Genomic DNA, 27908 nt, shown 5'->3' on the forward strand with positions numbered 1-27908 from the left:
TCAGCAAAGGATAAGGAGTTAGAGATTGTAGCATTTATCTCTTTATTTATAAACCTCCCCAAAGCAGCTAGAAAATTACAATTTATATCCTATAATTGTAATAAAACATAATGTTACCTATGGATACTGTAGTTCTTGATAACTTGATGGGTTTGTCTTTGATTCCACTTGGCCTTCACTTAAAGGTTAGGGTTAGGGTCTGGCTTTGTATTTTATTTGAACCTTTTCTCCAATTCCTGATCTTCATTTGCAAGTATTGCATATTTTCACTGCCTTCCTATAGATGGTTCCAACCTTCCTTTCCATTCTGTTGTGGTGCTGGGACCCAAATTTTAGTTTCTTTGTGTTTAACTCCCTATTGTTCAATATACTGCCTACACTTCTATTGGCAAAAAATGTAAGGTTGTTATCTATACTTTGGAGCAATTAGTTTCAAATCTGTAGTCAGTCTAGCCTTTTCTATTCCTTACGAATAATCACATCCACAAAAATGACAGAATTGCAAGCTATTCTGGATAAAAGAGATCTTGAAAAAAAATTACAAGACCAGCCTTGTTCCTAAGCAACAACTCTCGGCTTAAGAGTCTCTTGGTGAGAAGACATTTTGAGGAATCTTTCATTTATCTCTTTCTGCAGATTGCTTGATAGATGCTTAAAGATACATTAAAAGGGTCATGGTGAATGATGCAGATTAACAAAATGTTTTCACATTTAATAATGCTTCTATTTTAAAAATTGAGTCAAATTAAAGTTAGTTTTGGGCAGAAAAGTTCTGCATATTTTTCTGGAATGATAAAAATTAACAAAATGTTTTCACATTTAACAAAGCTATTTTAAAAATACATGTAGAGCTCAATTAAATTTAATGTTGGGCAAAAAAAAATCTGCATATTTTCTACCACTTTTCATTCAATCTGATGGAAACCTTTCTTCAGAAATCAGTTCCAAGAAGAGAAATTAAGTGAAATGCTTATGCTGGAGTGTGTCTTCTTTCATTGATCAGATCAGATCTCTGCAGGATGTGTCCTCTCCTTCCCTCTATATGTAATCAACTGTCCAGCAGTTTGAGTTTCTCTAGCTTGATTCACTTTAGTGAAATCCCAAGGAGACAATCTCATTTGAGATCTTCCCCAAGGCTCTTTCCAATATGGGCAGTCAGGGTAGCTTCCAAGGAATGGAAAGGCAACCAAAAGTGATTGTACCACCATACACCATCTGCCATTTCCAAAAATAAAGTTCAAAGCCACCAAGAGAAAAGTGAAATATATTCTCAAGTCCCTAAAGATGTTGAGAGCTCTGGAATTATTAAAAAGAAAGAGACCATTTCTTGGTTTCCTGGGGCTACCATCTTTTAAAATTATGGGCTGTTGTTAAGGTATTTTAAGGGAAGGACTAATTTTTTTAAATATATTTTAAGGCAAGAACATGCTGTATTTAATGCTGGATTTTGTCTTGGCTGCAGTCAAAATAGCCATAATTTGTAATTCTGAAGGGCAGTATTGAAGTACACTCATAGAAATGTTTAAAGCAAATTCAATTTATGATCTGCTCCCAAACACCTTATACTTGATTCGAGCTCTGGGCTTTAAGTGGCATTGAGTGATAAAGATCAATAGCTCTAGCAGGCCCAGAAATGGACTTTTTCTTTTTAATAATTCCAATTCTCTCAATTTCCTTAGGCTACATTTATCCCTCAAGGACTCAAGGCCTTGTGATATAAGCCACTATTATAAGAATTTAGCCTTACATAAGAACATAAGCAAGAGCCTGCTGGATCAGCCCCCTGGCCCACCTAGTCCATCAATCTGTTATCAGAGTGCTAACCACATTTACAAGGAAGCCTACTAGTCTCCCAGCAGGTAGTCATGGTGCTCAGAGGTAGTCACAGTGCTATCAAGACTAACAGTCACTGACCCTATAACTTCCATGAATTGGGCCCCCTTTTTTAAAGCCAGGCAAACTGATAGCCAGCATCACATCAGGAGGTCCTTCTTTTCAGGATCTCTAGGGAAAACAATAATAGGAGAATATTTTCTCTCTGGCTTAGTGAGAACTTCCATTTATTTGCCCTGCATATTTTAGCAATATTTTAGCAGGATCTACCTTTGGAGCACAGGTATAGACAGGTTCTTCCTCAGCTGGTCCCACTAGCTCCACTTGTATTGTCAACAAGCTCCAACTTGAATCTTTGCGTCTTGAGACTTCTGGAAACTGTCAGATGCCTTCTAGAATATTTCACCCATTTTTAGAGTATTTACACTTCCCATAATAAATAACAGATATTCAAGCAGAGGCAGGACACTCAGGGTTGAAACAGAATTTAATTGAATTGAGGTTTTACTTGTTGGTTACTTTTTTCTGGATATTGGGGGTTTTTTTTCTCTTCTCTTTTTTCTTTTGTGGTTGTTATTGGGTGAGGAGGCAGTTGAACGTGAAACCTCTGTGGCTTAAAGCAGAAATGATAGCAGAGCAAGAGGGAAATGGATGAAGAGGCAGAGAGTAAAATGTGATCAAACATCCAGGCAGCAATGAGAGGGAGAGAGATCTGAGCAAAGTGCTGATTGCAAGAACATGCCCACAATGCACTACCCACAGCATCCCATAAAACATGGCACACTAATCCAGTATATCATACCAGACATCTTGCCCTTCATATTCAGAAACAAAATCTACAGCAATTCAACCTTTGGTTGAATGAGCGCCTAACCCCAGATGCAGATTCCAACCTACACACACACACATACACACAATGCTAGTAATTAAATTGTATTTTGAGGCTGGTAAGAAACATATATTCTCTCACTTGTTTTTTCCCCCCTCTCTCTCCCTCTCTCCCTGTTCACACATACAAATGGAGCAACCAGTTACTGACAATATGCAGCACACAGGTTTAAACACAACTCACAGGGATCAAAACATAGATGCCGATATTCCAAGGGACAAAACACAAAAACACCATCTTGTATCAATAAGCAAATACAATCTGGATTCCAATTTAAGGACAATCTTCAAATGTGCAAAATACTGGCCAAACACCAGGGCAAACATGCTGACACCATTTTGTACTTGGGTATAACGATGACTCAAGCAGGTCTAAACAGCAGACACTGCGCAACACAGACAAAGCTGACTTGCAGCACTGCATCATGACAGGCAAAAGGAAGCGTCAGTCTTTGCATATCCTGGGCAATTCCAGTGAGTGGGTCTGAGAAGACCTGGAGCAGGAGAGTGTGGAACAAGGACGATGGAAGGTGTGATCTAATGGGCACTCAGAGTCTGTGCACAGAAATAGCAGGCATGGCCGGAATATGCCAGGATGCATTTATAGGACACTTGGATTACGGAAGTTGTGCCCAGCAAAGCGAGCTTCATCACCAAGTTCTTCCTCAATCCTGTGGAATGCAGACAGATAGTTAATGAACTGTATTCTGGGTATCGGCCACATACTAGATATAATCCAAAAAAAAGTTACTTTCACGTGAAATTTAACATTGGAATACCTCTTTCTGTGGAACCCAACGAAGGACAGTGTACTATAAAAGTACAGGCTGTGAACTGGAACCATTTTTTATTCAGCTCCTGTTTTTACATTCAAAGCTCTTAATGGCTCTTTGTGAGGAAAATACAGTTCTGATGGGAAAATGTGTTGTGTTTTTTTAAAATTTTTGCTTGTTGCCACTAAATAATTCCAAAAATGAGGGCCTGATGTACTGCGTCAGCATCTAAGTTTGGTAGCTGTTTCATTGACTTTATAAAATAGGCCACATGATGTGCTAAGGCAAATGTATCAAACTCATGGCGTCACATTGTCTCAAGTGATGTATCACAACTTCCCCCCGCCCCCTTTGCTAAATGGGCGTGGTCAGCACATGATGCATCCAGCCCACGGGCCACGAGCTTGACACCCCTGTGCTAGGGGAAAAAAACAATTCCTGTAGGCAGTGATCGGTCTTTCATATTGCTGTATTGTAGAGAAATATTTGCTCATTCCTCCATGCCGTATTGCTACACATCAGTCACACTTGAGGTTTTTATTGCATGAACAGCTCATCTTAGGCATTGTGCCACGATATTTCAGTGTGGTTTTAGCTATGGACTTTGGTTTTGTTATTCCAAAACATTGAATTTGTTTTTTTTCATGCACTCTCTTGTTGACTTATTAGTATATTTCACATCTCTGTCCTGCAGTTATCAAGCTTTCTACTATGGTATCACTTTCAGTGATGCTAAACATCTACTTTCATTTCAGCTTCAGATACCTTCTCTGATACATAGCAGAATCCATGTTTTCATCAGTGATAGCAAGTAATTCAGATTCTGAAGTAATAAAATCTTCAAACCACTACTGTTGCTATGCTTCCTGATTGGTCCAAAGTTCTAAACTGAATAACAGAGTTGGAAGGGACCTTGGAGATCTTCAACCCCCTGCTTAGGCAGGAGACCCTATACCATTCTGGATAAATGTCTATCCAATCTCTTCTTGAACACCTCCAGTAATGGAGTATCCACAACTTCTGAAGACAAGCCATTTGCTTGATTAATTGTTCTCACCGTCAGGAAAAGTTGCCAGCTTGTAATAGAATATCCAGTTGCCACCAGATATACGGATAGATTTGGTAGTTAAAAGAGTTTAAACTCATCTGTCCATAGAACATGCCTCCACAAGCATCAATGTTCATAACAGGCAATGGCTTTTCACCTTGCTCTGAGGCATCCATTGAGGGTTAAAATAAGCAAGAAAGCAGTTGTGGCATCACAGTCCAAGCTCCGTCTCTTTTGTATGCAAAGGAGTGGAGTTTCAGTCACAATGTTGCAAGTGCCATCTTGCCTATTTTGATCCTCCAGTGGAGTCTGCTAATAATGCTATTCTTCAATGAAGCTCATTTTATCTTGGGTCTCTCTTGATAATGAAATCAAAAACAGTGGTTTAGCTATAGTTAGACAGGTCGGCAGAACCTTGGCTATCTCTTGGTTTTATCTGGGACTCCTAATTTTGTGCTATGCTCTTGGTATGTTTTTGACAATAGAAATTCTTGGGAATATTAATTATTATTCCAAATCGTTATTTCATGACTATCAGTTTTTCTGCACCGTGGCCTTAACCACCTGGATTCTGGTTCATAAACTGGCTGTAAATGAAGCTGGCATAACAATGTATTTCTGGGCTGTGTAACCTCTTCTTCTACCTTAGCCATGGTGTTCTGCCCAGATGCGGACTATGATTTCCTATTGGTAGATTTTCCTACTTCTTTATCCCCACCACCTGTGCCAGAAATGCAAGCATTAACCATTTGCCTTTCCATGGGCTGGTCCTTAAGAGCATGATTTCCATTGACAAATCTCATTTTCCATAAAAAATGCAGCAAGGAGAGAAAAACCAGATGTGCAAGATGTTTTGTTGGGTACTACTAGAAGACTTCCCTTTGGAAGCCCCTAAGAATTTGTCCTAGAATAGCAAATGAAAGAGATTCCCTGCTGTTTCCATCATAAGCCTGCCTTCAAAATGATTCTTAGAAGAGCTCAGTCTTTGTTCAGATATCTGAAAGACCTGCAACTTAAGGCTCCCTACTCCTTATTCTCTTGGCTACTCTCTGTATTTGGCAGCTGTCTGTAACAATCAAGAAACAACAGGATAAATCTGCTGAAGTGATGGCCTGGGCCCAAGGCAAGGCCAGCATTATGTAGACAAAGGTAACATTGAAGATGCCAAGCTGTTTTGATGACGTTGTCAACCACCAGAGCACATGTATGCTCTAGTGCTGTGTCTGTGCTTGCTTTGCTGTGCAGTAACAACAGGATCTGGTGAATCTCTAGCAACAAAAATTCCCCTTTGTTATATTAGTCCAATCCAGTGGGACAGAACTCTACTGGAAGATGATGCAGATTGATATTTCCATCTCGCCCAAACCCACTCCCCTTTTTTTCTCACTCACACAGGCATATCCACTTTTCTTCCCTCATATTTCTTACCTCATTAGCTGATTATATTTTGCCAGTCGCTCAGATCTACATGGAGCTCCAGTTTTTATCTGCAAAGGTCAATGTCAATTCAGTAATATTTTATGGAGATTCACACAAACATGTCAATTAGAGGCAAAGGCAGCCCACCAAGAATAAACATTTTCTGTGCTTATCTGAACTCTGTCATGATATCAAAGGTGTATGAGATAAGGAATATACCTAAAGTAAACTTTTTTTTGCTAACTGCACAACCTCAGCAAAAGTTTGCTTAAAGGGGGGAGGGAGGTGGAGAAGAAAGAGCCCATTCTCTTGTTACCAGAACCTGGCCTGTTTATTTTCCTCTGCTCCCTTATTCTGCCCCAAACTTGTTAACTGTCAAGCAGGAAGCAAATGGATCATCCGCCCGCCCCCAGAAGTTCAATGTCTAGAGGCTTGTCAGAAGAAATTGAGAGGTGGGAACAACTGGATCTTCACTGCACAGTGTACTTAGCTGACATGTTTCTGTATTTCTTTAGAGGAAGATATTGAAGTTACTGGCACCAATCATAAATAATAGAATAACAGAGTTGGAAGAGGCTTGGAGATCTTCTAGTCCAATCCCCTGCTATTCCTATGCTACGAGCTGACCCCAAGTCCATTTGCTGCCATGTTTCTGTCTTTTCCATTGTCTATCACTTTTTCTGGAAATCTCCCCAGGTTTCAAGACCCAAAGTACAGCCTCCTCATGGAACTGTTTGTTCTGTCCCAGACTTTTACTTTACCTGAGACTATATTTAAGTGTCCACCTTTCCTATTTACACATACTGTCTTCTTGGTAATTAGAGTGACTGAAAGTTTGTATCTGATTTATTGAAATGACTACTCTTTTTTAACACTTTTGTACATTTTGCTCCCACAATGCTCATTTGCATCAGACACCATATCAATTCTGTCTATTAAGATTCTGTCTCAAGAGTGGCAATATTCTAGCTCTTGCCTGCTTCTTCCCAAAAGGAGACAAGATTTCCACTATTTAGACCTACCTGCCCAGTACAGAGTCCCACGACCAGGTCAGCAATGAAGGTGTCTTCAGTCTCCCCTGATCGATGACTCACCATCACCCCCCAGCCATTCTCTTGAGCCAGTTTACAACTGTAAGTGAATATAATAAACTTAGTGGATTTGCCTCCCGAAGATAATCTTTGGAACTGTGAATGGGTACTTGATAGCACAGTGGCTGTTGGAAAATGGAGTGGTTTAAGGCAACTCACGCTTGAATAGCTTCAGTGACCGATCCAATCTGGTTGACCTTAAGCAGTAGACAGTTGCAGGCCTTCTCCTCAACCGCGTGCTCAATGCGTTTGGGGTTGGTCACTGTCAAGTCATCTCCCACTATCTGAATCCCTACATTAGCTGTAAACTTTGACCAAGCTTCCCAGTCATCCTGATCAAAAGGATCCTCAATGGATACCACTGCAAAAAAAAAGGGGGGGGGGATGAGAAAATCACAATATGCCCCTGACTGCAAATAGAGGAAGTCTCAGTGTTTTTAGCTTCAGTAGTGAGGCTGACCATATGTAGTCACTCACCTGGATAGTCCCGTACAAAGCTCTGATAGAGATCACCCAGTTCATCAGCAGAGATGTAACGGCTGGGATCATCAGGGGATTTGAAGTCTAAGTCATATTTGCCATCTCTGTAGAACTCTGATGCAGCTACATCCATGCCAATCACAATCTTATCAGTATAACCAGCTTTCTCAATGGCTTCCTTGAGCAGCTCTAAAGCTGAAAGGGAGAAATGGAGGCAGGTTATTTAGGAAGGGAACATGTCTTTAAAGGATTTAGAACATTCCTTCTAAGTGAGATTTTCAAAGACTTCTCTTTCGAAGTATAGTATCTCTTAGTGCTGTACTTTTTTTCTCACCTTCACTGTTCTCCAGGATGTTTGGGGCAAAGCCCCCTTCATCTCCTACATTGGTGGCATCTTTACCATACTTGTCTTTGATGACACTCTTGAGATTATGATAGACTTCAGCACCAATGCGCATGGCATCCCGGAAGCTTTCAGCTCCAACAGGCAAGATCATAAACTCTTGCATGGCCAGTTTATTTCCAGCATGGGACCCTCCATTGATCACATTAAAAGCCTGGAAGAATTTAGCAACAAGAACAAGAAGAGGAGATCTTCAGTGATATATCTTAAAGCACCATACTAGAGTTGTAAATGATGATCTGAAATTGTTTTAATCATAATGGCTTTTTTCATCTCTAAATATCCTAGGTATTGTGATTGAATAAAGAGGCGAAGAACATTTTGTTAGAAGTATTTTGCTTTTACATAGAACTAAAATACCATATTTATAACCATAACCCTAAAGGTAAGCTTTGAAAGTTCCTACAGTATATTTAATACGGGTATAAAGCTAGCATGCATGCAAAGGACTATAAAGGTGTATGGTGCATTGGGGAAAATCCAGTTCTTTTGGATCTTGTTCAATCTGTTGTGACCTGACTCTCTGCTCCATACTTTTTATGTTTTATGGGTGTGAAATCAAGAAAACATCACCAGATTCTTACAGGGACTGGCAAAATGAGATCTGAATTTCCAGCCAGGTCAGCAATATGACGGTACAGGGGTACATCCTTCTCTGCAGCGGCAGCTTTACAGACAGCCAGGGAAACACCCAGGATGGCATTAGCTCCAAATTTAGCTGTGAATTTTGCAAAATGGATTAGAATATAGCATAATCAGAGATTACAGCAAAAGACCTATGACCCAAAAAATTTACCAGTATCCGGCTACCCCACAGCATCTGCTACTAATCTGTCCTGGGGTTCCCTGCATGGCTTTGGTAGTATCTTTTAATTTTGCCACAAAGTTTTCCATTGGGTTTCCTACCCAAGAGTAGTCTGCAAACAGTAGCAGTTCATTTCTTTTCAGAGGGAGGCTAACACTTCCCTCCTCTGCTCTTCAGAGCTCTTCAGCTAGAATCCATCTTTGGTGCACTGGGTTTCCTCTCATATACCTGAAATGTATTTTTGCTGGTCTCTCTTCACCTGGCTGTTACTGCTAAGGCCCATCCAGTAGTGGGTTGCTCCTGATTCGGCCCGGTTCTGCCGAACTGGTAGTAGCAGCAGTGGGAGGCCATGGCCACCCGCCCAGAACCGCATGTGCAGAAGTGTTGCACATGCACGGGAGCAAGCCCAAAACGGTAGTAAAAATATTGGCAACCCACCACTGCGTCCATCCCATGTGAATATGCTTATTTGTTCTAAACTACACAGAGCATACATTCAATCAGTATTGATTTGGAGCCACTGTGTAGAATCTCCAAAGCGAATCCTGATAGGCCTTTGCATTTGATCCTGCCAAAATACATCCACTCCAAGCACTACTGGGGAAACAATCCATAAGGAGAGTCCAGCATCAAAAGCGTGTATTCAAAACAAGAGAGAGAGGTCAGCTTAGCAGAACAGCTTTATACTGGTCTGCCATGCTGCTTTAAGTGGGATTGGTTATGTGTTTCTATCAACTGCATCCAGACATAAATTATTTGCATTGTTCTCTGCAGAGAGAGAAGTCTAGCATGACAGTGGCAGTGCTTTGCAGCCTAAGTCTACCCCAAAGGAGGATGGGAAAGAATCAACAGATAGATTGCATTGTTTCCAGTGTTTGTGGAAAATGGGAGGGGCTATTCCCTTTTTGACTCATCGTTTTCTTTCTTCTTTTAGTCTGATCTTTTTTCACTTTTTCATCTTTTTTCTTTCAACTTTCATCATTTTATTTGAAAAATTCCAGAAATTTCCCTTGCTCCCTCAAAATGTATATTGTGCTGAAGGAGACTGGAAAGATTTATGTAGGAGTAAGAGATCAAGAAAAATGCACTACAATTCTAGGTAGCTCTAGCTCATTCAATTCGATTGGAATTCTTCTTCCCATTAATTCTCTAACATGGGAAAGAATCTATTTTGGGACCAAGGTTATATTCAGCATTGCGTGGCATGGTGAGAGCTGCACACAGAAACTGGTATTGCCAGATAAGATGTGTAGTGTCAAACGGGAAAAGGATGACGTCAAAGCAAACCCAAAATAGTGTACAGTACATGTTTGTATTTAGAAAGCATAAAATAAGAAACAAAAATATTTTTTTTTTTGCCTTCGACTTTAGACAACCTTAGCAACAAAGAATAGATTAATGTAGGAAGTGGCATAGATAATGATAACATATTTAATGTAATTGTGTCTTTTGGGACAAAGGGACTAGACAAGTAAGCTTCAAATGTGTTGCTTTTTCATCCAGTTGCCTTCTTATATTTGTGATCTTCGGCTCTGTTTATCATACCAATAAACAGATTTTTTTTCAGAACTGAAAATGAAGCAATTTAAGGAGGGGTTTTGCGTGCTGCTTTGTTTAAGCCCTACCATCTTCTCTTGCATTCAGAATCTGAGTTCATTTTCTGGCCCCAATCCTTCGCCTGCTTTAATTTTTGGATGTTTGTCAGTTTACTAGTCTCAATTTGCCTTCTTGCTGGAGCGTAAGAATACAATGTAAAAGGAGTGGTTTTTACGAGCTGTGTTAATAAAACCTCCCACTCTCAATTAATCATGATTTTATTCGCTTTTGACTTTTGAATGTGGATTGAAAGGAATACAACAGTACTGCGATTCCAAATTGTAGCTCCCGCCCCATCCCACTCTTGCTTCACAGTTAGCCATTCAGTCTTAGTCTTACTGGATTGTGCTATTCTTTTGCCATCCCTTCATGATCTTTCCCCCTGTTTTTTTTTAATGAAGAAAAAAGTTGGGTTTACATTTATTCTCTGTGCCATCCAGTTCCAGCATGAGGTTGTCTATCTTCTCTTGCTCTACAACCGAAAATGCCTGAAGAAAGAAAGATTCATCTCTTAAATAGAAGAAATCTGGATAAAGCTAGCTGGTAAACTTACTGAAATTTAGTCCTGTAGCAAAGCATTCATTATTTGATTGAACTTCATTGGGGGGGGGGAATCTTCTATTTTTTTTATATTACCTATGTCTTTAGTTATTGTCAATAAATAAAATGAGGGGAAAGGAAGGCTGGAAGGAAGGAAGCACTTCCAACTGTCACCATTTTCATGCTCCACATCTACAGAAACCGTTTGAATACAATCCATATTATCTCCGCTTCTCTCATCTTGCAAAGGCAAAAATTAGGAGCAAAAATTACCATCCAGAACTGAATGTTACAGGTTCAGAAGCAAAATAAAACCTTTTACCAGAAAGAAAAGGAAGGAAGGAAGGAAGGAAGGAAGGAAGGAAGTTTCCCTTACACGATTCAAAGCTCAGGAGGAGAAATGAAGCAATAGTTCCCTCTAATGGAGAAATGAAGTGTTGGTTTCTCAAAAACCAACCAAGCCAAGCCATCACAACCATACCCAATTTTGCAGTATTTCAATTTCAATTATACCATCATCGAGCCAAAAATGAGTCAGATTGTGTCTGCAGTGCTGTTGAAATCTTGGGAAGTCAGAAATTCAGAACTGATTTCAAACTGTTACAAAATCCTTGTATGAAAGTGCAAGGGAGAGAGAGTGGGGGGGAGAGAGAACACACATAGAAGCAAAATATGAGAAGATTAAGACTAAAGAGCAACTTACAGAGTTCACAAGAGCAGGGGCAATAGTGCTGTTGATGTGATCCACTGCCTGCAGAACCCCTACAGACAGGGGAAAGATGCAGAGACACACAGAGGGAGTAAAAAATAAATACAGAGAGATTGTGAGTCAGCTTTTCTGAGTCATTTCGGTTTGCAGAAATTTTACACCATAACATCTGCTGTTGTTGCTAGTTCAAAAGCAGGTGGCAGTCTATGTGTACACACAGACACACAAGTAGGCATAAACAATCAGTGTTCTCTAGAATTGTTCCATATTGTTTGGTAATTCCAGTTTTAATGCCCCTACCTTTGCCAAGGAATCGGGATTTATCATTGTCACGCAGTTCCAAAGCTTCATAGATGCCAGTGGAGGCACCGCTTGGTACAGCTGCCCTGAACATTCCTGAGAAGAAATCAGAACACGGGAATCTTTCATAGAAATAATAGCTTAGATCAGGGGTGTCAAAACTTGGCAACTTTAAGAGTTCTGGGAGAATTCTGGGAGTTGAAGTCCACAAGTTTTAAAGTTGCCAAGGTTGGATACCCCTAGTTTAGACCACCAAAGCAGTGAACTATCTCTTCTGGTTACACAGTTCCTTCATTTTTTTAAAAACAACTTTAAGTATATCATAATTTCTTAAAGACATGGTGAAAACCATGTAGGCAGTATGATTTCCCAGTTATTCCATAAGAAATAGCTGTACTTCAATTTTCCAAAGTTATGGCCATAGCTACAACTATATTACAAATGTAATTACTATACATTACATTAATACAATAGTAATGTAATTAATGCAATTATAGTTATTTAAACGATATAATTCAACATCCATCAAGATATCTGTCTTTCTTTAAAAAGATTTGAGAATACCTTTCATAACATTCAGGCTCACTGAACTAATATTCTGGCCTAAACTCTGTCCCAGCCAACATTTGCAAAGAATGTCTGTAACAATGTCTCTATTTTTAAAGATATGCTAAATTTTTTGCTTCTGCAATGATCGGTACCTATCTCATATAAAGGTTCTTAATCATTTCTTTAATAATTAATTCAGAAAACTAATATGCCATTTTAAGCATCCCTATAAGTATTTAAGGTTCAGTGTGACCTGGCTAGTAGATGCCTCAGAGATATTTCTGAGAAGACGCAACTGAAAACAGTTCTTCCTCCCTGTGTGTCTAAGTCTTTTGGAGTCTTTGGAAATGGAATCTTATAAATTATCCAGCCAACAAATAGGCTTTAGTCAATGGCCAAGCCTTTGATTATTTTTTCTTTCCTTTAAAGTTTATTCCTACTTACAGACCTGGCCTTCACTTATTTTTTCTTATTTACTAAGTTTTTATAGCTCCCAATCTTCTACAGCATTTCTGTTCTTATGCAGAGCTTTCACTTGTTTGAAGAGCATTTTTCTTTTTCTGCTTTCTGTTTTTATATCATTAACTTTTATTTATCATAGTTGGGAGGTGGCTGAAAAAATGTATGTGCTTGCTTGGCTAATTAGTGTCAAACCTGAAGCTGACCTGGCCGAAGCCATCTAGGTGCTTCAGGGCTGCCACACTGGAACAAGGGATAGGGATTAGAGATAGCTGGGGTTATGTAGTCAAAAATAAAATGCTTTCTCTTGGGAACCACGGATGTTCTCAAACCTGGCCTAAGGAAGGAGTGATGTCACCAGACCAGCGGACGCTACTTTGATTGGGCCATGTGACTGATTGTTTGGGGTTGAGGGAAAAACTTTCATTTTTAATTAGGTGAAAACCAAGGGGTCCTTCAGTTGGTTTTTACCAGATATGTGCCAATATGATATTTCCTATAAAGCTATTTATCCACCTGCCTTGGAATTTTTGCTTGCGATGTATCTATTACTTGGAACCCTGACATTTACTCTCTGGCATACAGTATTTTGCTTCCTTTTCCCTGATTTTGGTATTCTATTTCTCCAGTTTTTTTCAAAACATAGACTACGCTCTTTAAAGCATAATTATGGTTTTTGTCACTACTGTTATTGTCTTTTTTTCCCTTCATTTGCTTTAATTTCTATTAATCCAAGGTCTCTTTTATAGAAGACTTTGGTACAGTTCCAGATTCTGGTTCTAGAATGCATATAATCTGAATATAATTACAGAATATAAGTTAGCATGTTGATTTTCTTCCCAGTTGATTGCAAATTGATTCTAGGTGTAACATTTCTAATTTGTGATTTAAGACCCTGGAGTTCAATGAAATTTGGGATCAGGATGGTATTCTGTTAACAGGAACCCTTGCAATCTGCATGTTCTGTCTTGGGGCTCTTTTTCCTTGCTCCAGCTTTGAAGCTCCAAAACACCATAGGTAAAAGGATCAGCTTTTAGTCCTGGTTTCTTTCAGGTTTTATTTTATACCTTCTTTTCTAAACTCTTTCATAGTTAACATTTTTGTGTAACTATAGGTACATATTGCAAATATTTATGTTTCTTACATTGATCTCCGGCTGAGGGATTGGCAATCTTTGATATTGTAGACACATCTGGAATTTATGGGCATGTTATGGGCACTGTCACAAAATGGCTGCTGTGGAGGGTTTATTCATTCACAAAATGGCTGCCTAGGTGATTATGGTTAGTCACAACACACTAATTTATCACAAGAGAAATGGATGAAATTACTACTTAAGATTTATATTATCACACTGCTTACATTTTCTCTAAATAACCTCTGTTTCTCTTTCTCTGGATGAATGCTGGAATTTTATGTAATGTATATGGCTTTATGCCATATAGAGGCAGAAAATTTCATCAATTTACTTCCAAGTAAGGTTTTACACTATCATTGTTCTCATGCTCATGAACTTTGATCGGAAGCTAATGGAATCCCCTGGAAGTATAAATATTATCCTCCTACTTGTTTTACGTTTTCCAATCACTTCCATCTTTTTGCTTTTTGCTTAATAATACTAAGAATCCTCCAACAGAAAGCATTCCCATAGAGATGGGAGGAAAAGGAAATATTGTTCAATCCTTTTGTCATTTAAGATTGGTAACACCTGACCTTTTCAGTTCCTTTCAATAGAACAAATCCATTAACTCAATGCATGGGCTGCAGAAAAAGATGCAAACTGCTTCTTCCTTGTCAGCTTGTACCTTTTGAGGTGTACAAATCCACCTCGACAGTTGGATTCCCACGAGAGTCCAGGATCTCCCGAGCACGAATCTCCTCAATGGACATTGTGGAAATGGGATTTCCTGGGGGAGAATAAAAATAGAAAGCCCAAGAAGAGAATGGAAGACAGTGAGTTAGCTTTGAAATTTTCATCTTATGATCTTTCGCATCCCTGTTCCCATCAAAAACCTCCTCAGTTAGAAATAGAATTAGGTGTACAAACAGTGTAAAGAGTGTGAAGGATAAAATGTGGGTAGTTGGTAATGCCATAAAAGTCTTACATTGTGAATACAAGTATGACATATATGTAGCCTTGGCTCTTGCAAGTAGCTGGTGCAATTTTCTAAGGTGCACTTCGGCTGAAGGCGTATTTCACAGTCATGCAGCTGCTGTGCAGATGAGTCAGCCATCCCGAGTAGAACACTCTCACTCCCTACCATCTGATTTTGGAAAGGCTATAGCAGGTCATTTACTTTTCTGGTAATAAGAAGAACCTCTCAGCCAGAAGTCTTTTCTTTAATCCTTCAATTTAAGGACTCCCTGGGAGAAAAATGCTCTCTGTTCTTCCTATTCAGATGTTTCATGGTTTTGTTCCTGGCATTGAACAGAGAGACTGAAGTTGCATCCTTGGGAGCAATGGCATAAATGAATGACTGTGTCTCTTTCCTGGTGGTCCAGGACTCGGGAGGGGCTCCTCCCACTTAGGATAGGCAACCAAGGATATGGCACAGATTTGTACCATTATCTTTAGTTGGAGAAATTTCTTCAAAGAGAAAGACATTTTATATAGTCTTGGAAGTAGTTACATTTTTTTTGCAGGGGGGACTCAGTGGTGGGTTGCTATGCATACACCCGGTACGGGTGTACTGGTGCCTGCTAGGAGCACCAGGTACGATTCCGGTACAGTGTACCGGAGGGCCCACCCGCCCGCTCTCCTTACCTGTATTTGACCCAACTGGGCCACTTGCGCATGCGCATGGAGTGTATGCCGCCTGTGTGAGCAGCTGGAGCGTCGTGGGTGGTGGGTATGCATGCGCGCACTGCACACATGCATGTGGTGAACTCCCAGCCCCTTTGCAGCGTACCGGTTGCAACAGGGTCCGGAACCCACCACTGGACTGCCTGTACCCTTGAGAGAAAAGTAGCAGTGCATACAGGCATTTCAGTTAATGTGCCCTATTTTTTTCCTGCCCTGGCTTCCAATATTTTCTCTTCATAATATGTGCACACCTGTTCTGTGGGCTGCAGTTTTACAACAATTTGCAGTCTTGTAACAGCAAGACAGAGGCATGAACTTGCCAAATGGATCAGAATGTCTTATAGGGGACAAGGTGCTGCCTCGTCATTCACAGAGCTAGCCCTATTGCTGGCTATGGGAAAAAGAACTGTTTCATGGCAGTTCAATATCAAGAGACAAACAGCTGGGTATCATTCAGCTTGCCTTGCACTTCTTAAATTACAGTCAACTTCTGCCATCATCTGCAATGGAGTAAGATAAATTGTCAAGTTTGAGAGCTTTGGTTTTTGGAATGGAAATGATGCAGGTACCATACTGGCATTGGAAGGGAGGGAGGGAAGGAGGGAGGGAGGGAAAAGAGAAAGAGAGGTGTTCAATCTGCTTTTTCCTCAATTCCCTGTTGTGTTTTCTTCAGAGGGCATTTGCCTCTGCTTCTGACCATGATTGGAAAGGTATTCTCAATGTCTGTTTTTCTGCTCGGTCCAATAGCATTGACTTCATCTTGCTCCAGCTCCTGAGGCAATTCAAGTTTTCTTTATGGTGCTAATGTAGGATTTATTTATTCTGACATCTTCAAAAGTAGCCTCAAGCCTATGAATTATGTTAGTTTTTGTCACTTTGGAGGGCAATCGGGTAACTGGTAGTAACAGATGTAAAGGTAGAATGGGGATTGACAATGGGGAAAGCATATGCCATGCTGATATTCTGCTTGACATAAAGATGGATAGTATTGGGTGGATAGTACTTTGACTCAAGGGCAGGAAAAGACCAGAGACCTAGCTGTCTGCCACAAATGGCTGATATCTGCTTCGTCACTGACTATGCAGTTAATGTTTCCAGATATTATTCTGTTAGTAGAATGTGCTTTCTTCTACTTTTATATCATCCCAAAAAGAGAATAGTCAGTTGAAAATGGGGGTGTTGGATTTATTTGAATTCAAGAATCAGAAGGCTTTAAAAATAATTTATTTCCTCCTGCTTTGGTCACATTTCCATTCCCCTCCAATCCTACAACTGCCTTTAGAAAATGATGCTGTAAATTTGGACATGAATTGCTTAGATCACATACCAATTGGTTCTTAAGGTCTCATGCCATAGGCTGATACTATTGATAAGACACTTTCTACTTTTAACCCAAACTTGAAAAAGCACAATAAATTCTCCGTAATGGGAAAAATTGCCTTCCAAAGTATTTCCCTTGGCTATCAAAGAAAGAGAATTACCAGAAGGTAAAACTGATGGCAAATGTATAATAGAACCCAAGCAAATTTTAAACTAGTTTAAAAGCTAATATGGCTGTGCTGTATCACATCTTCAACCTATTGAGTCCAGTTCTTTATTTTCTCGGTAGCCAGCTATATGCTTGTGGGAGGCCTCAGTGTCAGATGTGAATACAATAGAATCCTGCAGTTCATGTTCCCTAGTAGCTGAAGAATAGCTATTTGGCTACTGTGGTTTCTCCAAACAATTATGGAAATTATATTTTGATGAAGTAGCTGCAGATTCTTTGTCAAAATTCCTCATTCAATGCAATTTTTATAAATGAAGAAGTAACAATGAATGACTTGAAATACTTGGACTCTAGCAGTACACAAATGAAGGTGCGTTATGCTGTTTGAGGCATGACCAATGTATCAGAGGTGGCACTAGGCAAAAGTAATAACATATCACAGAGGATTAAAGATGGAAAATCCAGATTTGGACTTCATGGCAGAATCTATTCAGGATGGTGACCGGTACAAATCCTATTAAAATAAAAAGGAGCTATGCCATAAGGAAAGTAGGACAGTTTACCACATAGAATGTGATTAGGACTTTCCTATGAATTCCTTTATAGCTCAAATTGGATTCACCTTTTAGTACTGTTAATCCACCACGTTTGCTCCATTATGTTAATAACTATGTAGTATGCTACTTGTGCGGCATAAAACTAAATTTAACTGTAATTAAAACTAAAAAACAGGTTATTCTCAGCTCACCTCTGGCCCAAAAGAAATCCGAAATTTTCTGGTTCTCTGCAAGAAACCCCAATCTCTGCAATTCTTGAAGATGGGTAGTTTCCCCGCTGATAAGTACTACATTGGTCTCCCTTTTCACCCAGTAGACCACCCATCTTCAAGATGGGTATCCAGCACTAGACAGTAGCAGGAGACTGTAAGTTTGGCCACCTCTTCATTTAAGCAATTTAAAGCTTTATGAGGAAATGTCCTTGCAAGACAAAACATTAATCCTCTCCTATATCCTGTTTTATAGTTCTTTAATGGCATTAGTTTGAATTTATACTGTGCACACTTGATTGCAATGATGTGGAGGTAACAGTGGCCTTTCCAGATACTACCATTATTGTGTAGTATCCAAAGTAGTTGTGTGTGTGTGTTGCCATCATTTAACAAAGCATGTGCTCTTTACAAGAACTGAAACCTTCCCAGACAACCTAAACCCTATACCACGAAGAATTATTCATAATTCAGCATGTTTACAAGTTGAAACATTTGGCTCTTGTTCTTCTAGATCTGCAAATGTTATTCCTAAATTCTGAGATTGATCAGAACCAAACCTACATGTTTTGAACTGTTACTTTACAATTTAAGAATAAGAACAGTAAAGACTAAGGGAAAAAGTTGCTTTCTTAAATGAATTTTAGCTTCCTCTGAGGTCGGTGTGCAATTCTCTTAGACAAATAGACAAAATATTCACAGCCTTGCCTCTGGTGAAAACTAAATTCCTCCTGTCCCAGCATGTGCAGTTTTACTGGGGAGATGAAGAATATAACAACTTATTTTCAGTGGATGTATTTATTTGCTAGGAAGCACAGCTTCATCCTTTAACCATTTCAGGTTGCAATTTTAATTATACTTATTTGAAAGTAAGACATTTTGAACTTAACTGTTTTTATACCTCAGCAGATCTATACACATTTCACTATTCTCTCAGCTCCTTGGAGGAGCCAAATGTAGCTAACATACATAAATACAGTATGTACAAATAAATTATTAGTAGAGCTAAGCAACTCCTCAGGATTAGTGCCTTACAATAAATAAAATATTAATTTTTCCTTACTAGATGTGCTCTTATTTTTAATTAAATAGGCTCTTTACCACTCATGCTATTTACATTTTATCTGAACAATGTACATGTTGTAGATGCAAGACAGGTGTTTGACCAGAAATACCAGTAATCACACAGAGGAGCTCTCATGCCTAAAACAGGCACAGGTTTATTGTAAAAACTACAATTCCTTCATGAATCTCAGAGCACCTCCCACAAAATTCTTCCTTAGCTCCAATTCTCAGAGAGAGCTAGGCCTATTCTTACATCCCTATAAGACTGTGTTATGTGTCTTCTGACCATCTCTAATATTCTGAACATAAAGATCTCAAGGATACAAATGAAGTGTTCAGAGGAAAAAAAGTCAATTGCTTCATTAGCATGAAAGCAGGGGGTCTACCCATTCTTATCAAAAGCCCCAAAAGTGGGCAGATCCAGAAAAGATGCAGAAATCAGCTTTCTTCTTTCCCAGTGAAATCTCCTTCCAATAGTTAGTTGACTTGCCTCCTTGCCCAACCATCCCCTTGCCTGGTGCTAAACTGTATTTTTTTTTTTTTAGCAATGACTATAATCTGAAAAAAAACTAAGAATGATGAAGCCATATTGCCCTTTAGTGTCATCAGGAAGATATTTATGGACATTCCTCTACCTGCACCACAGTGATGCAGATGCCAGGCTACAGAGCGGAATAAAAGCCACAATAGGTCTAGGAAAGAGAGACCTAGGAGACTGGGGATGAAGGCTGACCCAGAACGGGCAAATGAAAAGCATGTAGTATAAACTGTAGCAGAATTAAGTTTTCTTCTCTCCTATCCATTTTAATCCATAAAAATAGCAGTCACTTTGCAAGAAAAGCCCTCAGGGTATTTCAGTGTCATTCATTAAGGCTGGGATTTACTAGTCCCTGAAAGTATATATTCCTCTCTTACCCAACATTCTGACCTGTTATCCCAGACTGTCACTCTGAGATGGCAAGATTCAACTAGCTCAGAAATTTCTCTGTTCAAGTATCAGGAGATTATTTATTTCTTCTCTACATTTTGTCATGTATTGATTGGCATCCATATTGAGGAATCCATTAGTCTCAGCATTTTTTTGGCAGAGTCCAAAGTGTAAGCAATCTAGAATTCTCTGTTCATCAGTCCTATTGATACACTTGAGTCATTCCAGTACTGATTGAGGTTAGAACATTTTATTGGTTTGTATCTTCTGCTTGGATCCCATCCTTCAAAAACTCTTAGGTTCAGAAAAACTGGGTTTATTCAAACTGCTTTCCTGATCCCCAGTCACATTGGTCCTCATTCTTCAGTTTCTTCCACCAGCTCTCTCTTTCCCACTCTCCCACACAAGTACTTTCCAAACCAGCAGTAAGAAAAATCAGAGGTACCAGGAGCAATTGGGTTCTGAAAGGAGGTCAGGCTCAGATAAGCAGGGATAAGGATTGTCCAGGGAAGGGGACAAGGAAACACAATTGAGAAGCCCAAGAAAGCCACGGGAAGCTGTTTGAATGTTGCTGTGTCTGCATGGACTGCAGCTCCAGGCTTTCGGATAAGGTACTGGTCGCACGAAACCCATCCACATCTTCATTTTCCCAGATGCCAGTAAAAAGATGGAAAGCACACCACCATCTTAAGATGGTGCAATAAGAGATTATCAGGCTGCCATTGCTTTCCTTTCAGGATCCCAAAGTGGAACACAGGTGTCCAATGTATCACTCTGTGTCAATCATAGTTGTGGTACAGTCTGCAGTGGCACCATCTACTTGCCTATAGCTGGTGATAATGGGAAAACTCAGCTTGATCCCTAGGGTGGAAAAGACTTGTCAGGTTCCCTGCACATCTCTGTTAACGACGCATCACTTTTTTGTCTCCAACTCTCAACTCCACAGTTCTGATCGGGTATCACAAACACAACGATCAGAGAGAGGAATTTGCAGCCACCAAAGGTGAGACAGAAAGCTCAGAAGGTCATGTGCTAGAAAGCTAACATGGAAAAAAAAATTCAGAATGGCAAAGACAATATTTGTAATGCTTAAGGGAGTAATCTTAAAGAGGTAATTGCTGAGAACCAGGGTTAAGTCACTGGGGGGGGGGGGGGGACAAGGGAGATACAGGGATGGCACTTACCCTCCTAGTGCAGTGCTGCTAAGAGGAGTTAGATGGTGAGCTGAAAGATGCAGGACTTGAAGGGAAGCTTCTGTATCCTCTGAGCCAGTAGCTGGATGAGCAGCAACAGCAGCAGTGGTGGGATAGTGCCGCCCCTGATAGGGCCAGGATGGCAGCATGTGACCTAGAGCTGACGATGAGTCAGGATTTCTAGGGAGCTTTGCAAACAGCACGTAGAGGATGGAGCGACTCAGGAAGGGAGGGGGAGATAGTGCTGCAGAAATGGGATGCCAAAAGCAACATGCTTTGCCTTGCTTCACCAGACTCTTTTTTTATTGAAATGCTTCAATTACAACTTATTTGAAAGAACAGACAGTTATCCACAAATGCTGTCCACTATGGTTCCATCCAGGAACTATGCAATACTCGTCTGTTGTGACATGCCAAGATTAGTGCTAACTGGGTCAAAGCTATACAACAAATGGAAGAAGACTCTGGAAGGCAGCTTATAGCTCTTACTCCTTTCCGGGGACTTAGATATATTTGTCACTCAGTCGTTAAGTCTTCTTGAGTGTTGTCTTCTGCTTCCTGAAAAATATGGGGGAAAAGAACAGGCTCAGAGTATTTCCAAATGAGGATCTTAAAGCATCAGGCATACTAGTATACAGGCTGCGAGTTATTTTCCACGGCTATCATCATAATAGCCCAGATAGTAAGATAGGAACAACATACTCTTCAGAGATACTCTCCTTGGCAAATTCTGTTGGAAGTAGCAAGAGTATCAGCTCCTATTAATTTGGATACTCCACTTCAAGGAGCATCCTCAGTGAATTATTTGCCTTTTATTTTTGTACAATTCTAGGGCATGTTGTGGATTTTACAGACAATAAACAATGAAGTACCTTTATTTTAAGCAGGTATGATAACTGACTTTATCAGTTATTGGATTTTCAGTGGCTTCCCAATAATATATGTTTGCTTCCTGTGCTTTTTTAAAAATTGCACCTTTAAAACTTTTGGTATATAGTATAGATAGCAGAATCTGCTTTCAGTTCCATAAACTCTGTTATGAAATGATTTATTCTGTTTTCCGAAGGTCCCTTTAAGAGCTAGTGACATTGCAGAATCCAGAATTTTATCCATGCGACAACAGAATCTTTTGACTCAAGTATATTTGTATTTCCTTAAATTAGATATTATTTATGTCTCCCTGTGCTTTTGCCAACTTTGCATTTGTTTACAAACTTCCAAAGGAAAGTCATAACAATATGCTGCATAAAAATATAACATATGCTGTAGAATTTTAAAGACCACTGTAAATAATTTATTATGAAGCTTTTGCGGGTTCATCAAATGTAGGCTTTCAATTAAAATAGATTTGCATTGTAACAAATTTATGCCATAATGTAATACTGTTAAGGATTAAGGTAATATAAAACGTAATATGAGAACTATCCAGATGCATCATTCAAGACTAAACAACTACACAAAATAGTTTAACAACCTTGGCAAGGAACTTTATTATCCATATAGAATTCATCACCCTCCAGTGCTCATAACATATTCTCCCTGTGCCCATTCTCAATTAGGATCCATATGTGGCACCACTGTAGACTTAAAATAAAAACATCTAAGGCAATTGTAAGCTCTTTTATATTTCGCATCCCTCTAATCAGAAAAAAATATTTTTTTCCTTGTCTCACTTCTAGCTCCTTCTCTCTCTCTCTCTCTCTCTGTAACTCCAACTCTTCTTCCTTTCTCTTTTGACGTATATCTGCAGCGTCAGTGCGTTCTTCTTCCTCAAAGAAATCTTTATCAAGGCGCTCCAGGTTTGGGAGCAGCACCAGGCACTCTACACGGTATTCCGCCTCATCAGAACAAGGATTTTCTAACAAGACCAGGGCTCGTAACATGGGCAGCACTTGCAGCTTTTCTAGCTCCTGTACTTGTGCAATTGCATTTCCCCTGCAGAAATGGGAAAGAGATATCTGCTTCACAAAATATCGCTATTGGGAAAATAATAATTTAAATAATAATTTCAGAAGGAAATGGGAACAATAAATAAACTAGTTTTTTTTTAAAAGAAGTAAGAGTTTTTCTGAATTTAAAATGTTTCCTTTGTCATCTTACTTTACTTGTACAATCATTTACTTTTATAAGACGTCTGGTGTCAGAATCCTCCCATTAAACTATGGTCATAAGAAGCCATTTGTGGCACAGGACACTTACATTTAAGTTATTAATAATAATAACGGTAAAAAACAATCACCATATAGGACCAGTTGGGATCAGTAGGAATTAATAATGATTATGAACGGCAACTGTTTAAATTACAAATAACACTATTCAGATAGAGTAAATGTCTTAGAAGCTTTAAAAGTCTGTTGGCTGCTACTATTTATTTTTTACAAATCTAACATCTTTATATCAGGGTGTCTTATATCAGATCCTACTAATGAGCTGTAGTATTGTCTACAACCACTGAATTATCATTGTACTGATGTAATTATATTGAGAGCAAGCTTTATATTGCCTCAATGATGTTTGAGTGATGCTAGGAAGATTTTAAAAGTCACTAATGGGAACATTTTGTGATTTACACTTTACGATGCAAAATGGGAGTTACTGTAGTTGGAAGTAAATCTCTTGATTTCCATTGACCTTAACATTTCGTTTTGAACAAAAAATGTCATTTATTATTATTTTTATAATTGCTATCTAATTCAGATGCCTCCTCTGTACCCTTGCCCCATTTCCTACCTTGTTTAAGGGGTGAGGGTGGGGAATATATAAAGTTATCTCTCATTTTTTTAATGAAAAATCATGTGGGAATGAATATGACTTAATGGTAAACTAGAATCCATTGTCCCCACTTCATATCCAATAATTTAACCACAACCATGTATGACTGTTGCTGTTGCTGTGATCTAATACAGTCAATAGCAGTAATGTTCTAGTACATTTTTTAAAAAAAGATTGATATTTATTAGGAAGACATCGTTTAAATATAACTTCTCATATTATTCTCTTTATTTCCAAGGTGACTTTGCTATTCGATACAGAAGCCTACACACCGTAGGTTAAGGTACTGAAGAGATTTCATGTTGCTTGAGAAGCCATCCAACACTTCAATTAGATTGTCACGCAGGTGTAGAGTTGTGAGTTGCTCCAGATTTTCCAAGTCCTCTAAATGAGTAATAGCATTCTGACCCTAAAAAAAGTGGATATTGTAGGGTATGCTGTAGAGAACAGAATATCAGAGTTGAATTGAAAGTACATTCACCCAATAATGAGGAATAAGAGACCTTATAAACGAGTCATGTGTTTGCAATTAATTTTAGGGATATCATTTTCCAAGCTTTACTTGGAAAAAAAGGAGAAAACTGAGGGGTAAGTGGATTGCCTGCATTCAATCTAAACTCTATAGATTATATGGTTTCAAAATAAGTCAGCATTTGCCTCTGTCTCCTATAAATCTTTTTGTTACATTTTGCCTGATTAAGAGTCAAAAATATATTGACAGTTTGCATACTATTGTGATCTCAAGTATAATAAAGAAATTGCCCTAAGATGAATAAATATGCAAGAGCACAATCACATTCTTGGCACATGATGTGTCACAAATTTGAGTCATCATTAATGTTCCCTCCCCTCTATATTCCACAGTGATCAATTTAAAACTGGCATTTTGTTGTTATTGTTAATTTAATTTCACGATAATGCTGTTTCCTTCGTCAAGGAGCCCAGCATGATTTCTGTCCTCCCACTCTTTTTTTTATCCTTACTATAACACTGTTAGACTGCTGAGAATGTGGCTGCTTCATCCAGTGGGCTTTATGGAAACTAAAATGGGAATCTGAACTCAGATCTGTGGAGTTCTTTGTAAAATCATTACAGTTCATCAACAGAAATTGGAGTCAAGCTTGGGAAACTGTGCAGTAACATTGGACTATAATTCTACATGTTAATGATTGAAATCATATCTACTTTGAAATACAAAAAAACCACACTATGCAATTTAACACATCTTCTGTTTAACTATATTACCCTGCCACAAACGGGCATAAACTGTGTCTTTGAAGCTGCTATACGTACTGCAAGGAAAACTTAGAAAAAAATATTTTAACAAAGCTAAAAAGGGAAGATTTTCATTTGTGTGCTCTGCCTTTCACACACAGAGTTTCTCGGGCTTATCTGTAGCCTCCTTAACTATATTATTCTGTAGTATAATTATGTGTACAATTACCATGTCTAGTTTGATATTTAGTGAAAAGGGTGTTTGAGGACAAGTTCCCTTACCAGGTACAGGTTTTTGAGCTTGGGCAAGTAGATTCCAGCTGTAGACTTTAGACTGTTTCCTCGCAACTCCACTGTGTGCAGATTTGTTAGGATATTTGGATTCAGTTCTGATAGTACCTCAATCGCATTGCCTGGATATGAGAACAATAGGCAGTGATAAGATAATTAATTTGTCCAGGATTCCTTTTCTGCAAAACATAAAGGGAGACGTTTCCCTCTATATTCAGGGGAAACCTTGAATGTATACCCACTCACCTCTCAGGTTAAGGCTGGCCAAACGTGGGTGGCAAATGCCATTAGAGTCCTTAATGTGGTTGTTGGCAAAGCTTGCAATCTGCAAGTAGGGCAACTCTTCTATGCTGGCACTGATTAACCGATTATTATCCACTTTCAGCCACAGCAAATGTCTGAGAAATGCCAATGGTGAGAGGTCACGGAGCAAGTTGTCTGACAAGTCTACATACCGTAGATGGATGAAATTATGGATGAATGTGATATCTGTCAGTTCCCTGTCACAAAATGAGGAAAATTACATTATTCCCCAATTATCAGTTTTCCAGTGCCTTCCCTAAACATTTCTATTCCATCAGGAAGTAGAATAACAGCCCATGGAAAGGAGACAAAATTCTTAGAAAAGTAAGATATATATCTGTGCACTTACTTTTCTCTGACTTCTAATTTCACAAAGGCATGCGCAAGGCCATTGCCAGTTTTACATAAAAGTGAGAGGCCGTCTTTCACCATCTCAGCATTGAGAGAAGTTGAAACTTGGGGCTGTGGGGGGGAAAAGCACAGTCAAGAAAAGATATAAGAAAACATCAAGTCATAGTAACTCTTTTGTATCTGAAGAGTGAATGATGAGGCAATAGTTATTTTCCTCACACATTTCCTTCTACACTTTGCATGCCTTCCTTTGTGTGCATGTGGTTGATTTCTTCTTCACTCCAGCAGATAAGCTGGGGAATGGGGAAGAGAGATATAAAAAATTCAGGGTAGAGATGAGATGACAATTTTATTTAAAATCAGCATCCATTATCTCACTCAAAGGTACATACATTTACTTTATTTCTAAAAAGGTTAGCCTTTTCATTGTTTCTTCTTTTTTGTCAGGATTTTTTTGTTTTACACATTTTTTTAAAACAGAAGCTGCTTTAGAAAGGGAACTTGTGGTATCTTTTGCAAAGAGCATCTCACGTAGGCTATGTTAAGAGCTACATTAAGTTATTTTAAATTGCATCGACTTTGAAGGGCAGAGAAAACATTTTCCAGTTTTTATGTAATTTCAATAAATTGTTTACTGCCTGGATTGAGGTGCTGTATAAATTCCATGAACGAATAAAGGAATTGTGTTTTATATATTTTTGAGAAAAATACAATATTAACATGCTTTACCTCCTCCTCTTCTTCATCCTCTTCCCCTTCCCCTTCCCCCTCCTTTTCTTCTTTCTTTTCCTCAACTTCTTCTTCTGTATCATTTTCATCATCAGGTTCCTCATCTGACATTTTCCAGAGTTAATGCGTTAAGGCTATAAATAACAAAGATTGTAAGTGATTTCTAGCAATGGTCAGAATCTTATTTCAATTGAATATGAACAAACTTGGTGTCAGTATTGGTGAGAAGGGCAAAATGTTCTCATTTGAGTATACCGTTACAGAAAGTGGGAGGGAAATGCTTTTAGGAAACGTCCTATATTTCAGCTGATCTTTTAGCATAGTGTCCTTTTGAAGACCTTTTAAAACAACTTCCAGGGAGCTGTCATGTGGACTAGAATCTTATCTTGGTGAGAAGCATCAGAAAAATCTATTAGAGCCCAACAAGAGGATTGAAGTGACAATTTTGAGGGCAACTCAGACATAGGAAGGCAGATGGATAAAAAATTAAACAAGGACTTCACGGGCATGTTTTAAATAGTACGACAGCAAAAGAGAAACTGAAGCCCTTGCACCCATCTGCTCCCCCTAAAAAGGAGAAAACCGACAGATGCACTTTATTACGTACCCTGGGCAGAAGCTGCACCGGTTGAAATTCTCTCTTGCTGTTGCCCACCTTTTGCGCCTTTAGCGTCCCTATTCTCGTGGAAACCAAGGCAACCACCCCCGGCCCTTTAGCTCTACCTTCTGCCCAATTCGCGTTCCTTCAGCTCTCCAAGCAGCAGTACCTTAAACAGTTACTACGGTATTATTCACTCCGAGTTGCTGACCCGGTGCAAGACTCAACTGCTAAATGTGGATTACTTGGTTGCTAGGGCAACTCCGGAGGAGGCGGGCACTTTCACCTCGGACGCCTTTATTTCTCCGACAGCCGCCGAATCACTGCCAGGTTTGTCCACCCTCCGAAGGCGGCCACAGGCAAAGGCTGGCTGGAAGAAAGCGCGGGAGAAGCGGATTGGACGAGAGCCGCGAGATTTGCATGAAGCGTCCTAGGGGAGCCTCCGAAGCTGTGGTCCTCAAGCTTGGCGTTCGGAGAATTCTGAGAATTGAAATCCACAAAAGTTGCTAAGC

General features: G+C 39.3%; 2 protein-coding genes across 3 annotated transcripts; both read right to left on the reverse strand.

Annotated features, from left to right (window-relative positions):
• Nucleotides 1–2313: 2313 nt before the first annotated feature.
• Nucleotides 2314–21253, reverse strand: ENO2 (enolase 2). Of its 2 annotated transcripts, XM_032212581.1 has the most exons (12): nucleotides 21129–21253; nucleotides 14699–14800; nucleotides 11886–11981; nucleotides 11580–11638; nucleotides 10755–10824; nucleotides 8520–8653; nucleotides 7867–8089; nucleotides 7530–7727; nucleotides 7212–7413; nucleotides 6984–7092; nucleotides 5971–6029; nucleotides 2314–3392 (listed from the first exon to the last, which is right to left on the reverse strand). In XM_032212581.1, the coding sequence occupies exons 2-12, from the start codon at nucleotides 14781–14783 to the stop codon at nucleotides 3323–3325; spliced, it is 1305 nt and encodes a 434-aa protein (XP_032068472.1). In that variant the 5' UTR covers nucleotides 14784–14800; nucleotides 21129–21253; the 3' UTR covers nucleotides 2314–3322. The 2 variants fall into 2 exon arrangements, with proteins under 2 accessions (XP_032068472.1, XP_032068471.1); XM_032212580.1 differs by lacking the exon at nucleotides 11580–11638.
• Nucleotides 21254–21433: 180 nt separating this feature from the next.
• On the reverse strand, nucleotides 21434–27713 carry LRRC23 (leucine rich repeat containing 23). The gene is made up of 8 exons (XM_032214328.1): nucleotides 27406–27713; nucleotides 26799–26932; nucleotides 26068–26180; nucleotides 25662–25915; nucleotides 25407–25537; nucleotides 24182–24318; nucleotides 22811–23072; nucleotides 21434–21695 (listed from the first exon to the last, which is right to left on the reverse strand). The coding sequence occupies exons 2-8, from the start codon at nucleotides 26907–26909 to the stop codon at nucleotides 21654–21656; spliced, it is 1050 nt and encodes a 349-aa protein (XP_032070219.1). The 5' UTR covers nucleotides 26910–26932; nucleotides 27406–27713; the 3' UTR covers nucleotides 21434–21653.
• Between the last annotated feature and the right edge of the window lie 195 nt (nucleotides 27714–27908).

The sequence above is a fragment of the Thamnophis elegans genome, chromosome 3 (assembly GCF_009769535.1).
Source record: "Thamnophis elegans isolate rThaEle1 chromosome 3, rThaEle1.pri, whole genome shotgun sequence".
Lineage (NCBI taxonomy): Eukaryota > Metazoa > Chordata > Lepidosauria > Squamata > Colubridae > Thamnophis > Thamnophis elegans.

Bases quoted from the DNA above. Each gene is read 5' to 3' on its own strand.
- ENO2 (XM_032212581.1), bottom strand. From the start codon at position 14,783: ATGTCCATTGAGGAGATTCGTGCTCGGGAGATCCTGGACTCTCGTGGG. The intron at 7,728-7,866 runs GTGAGAAAAAAA...TCTCCCTTTCAG, and splicing joins CATCCTGGAGAACAGTGAAG to CTTTAGAGCTGCTCAAGGAA. The intron at 6,030-6,983 runs GTAGGTCTAAAT...TGACCTTTGCAG, and splicing joins TGGGACTCTGTACTGGGCAG to ATAAAAACTGGAGCTCCATG.
- LRRC23 (XM_032214328.1), bottom strand. From the start codon at position 26,909: ATGTCAGATGAGGAACCTGATGATGAAAATGATACAGAAGAAGAAGTT. The intron at 25,916-26,067 runs GTAAGTGCACAG...ATTTTGTGACAG, and splicing joins AAATTAGAAGTCAGAGAAAA to GGAACTGACAGATATCACAT. The intron at 24,319-25,406 runs GTAAGGGAACTT...CACTTTTTTTAG, and splicing joins AGCTCAAAAACCTGTACCTG to GGTCAGAATGCTATTACTCA.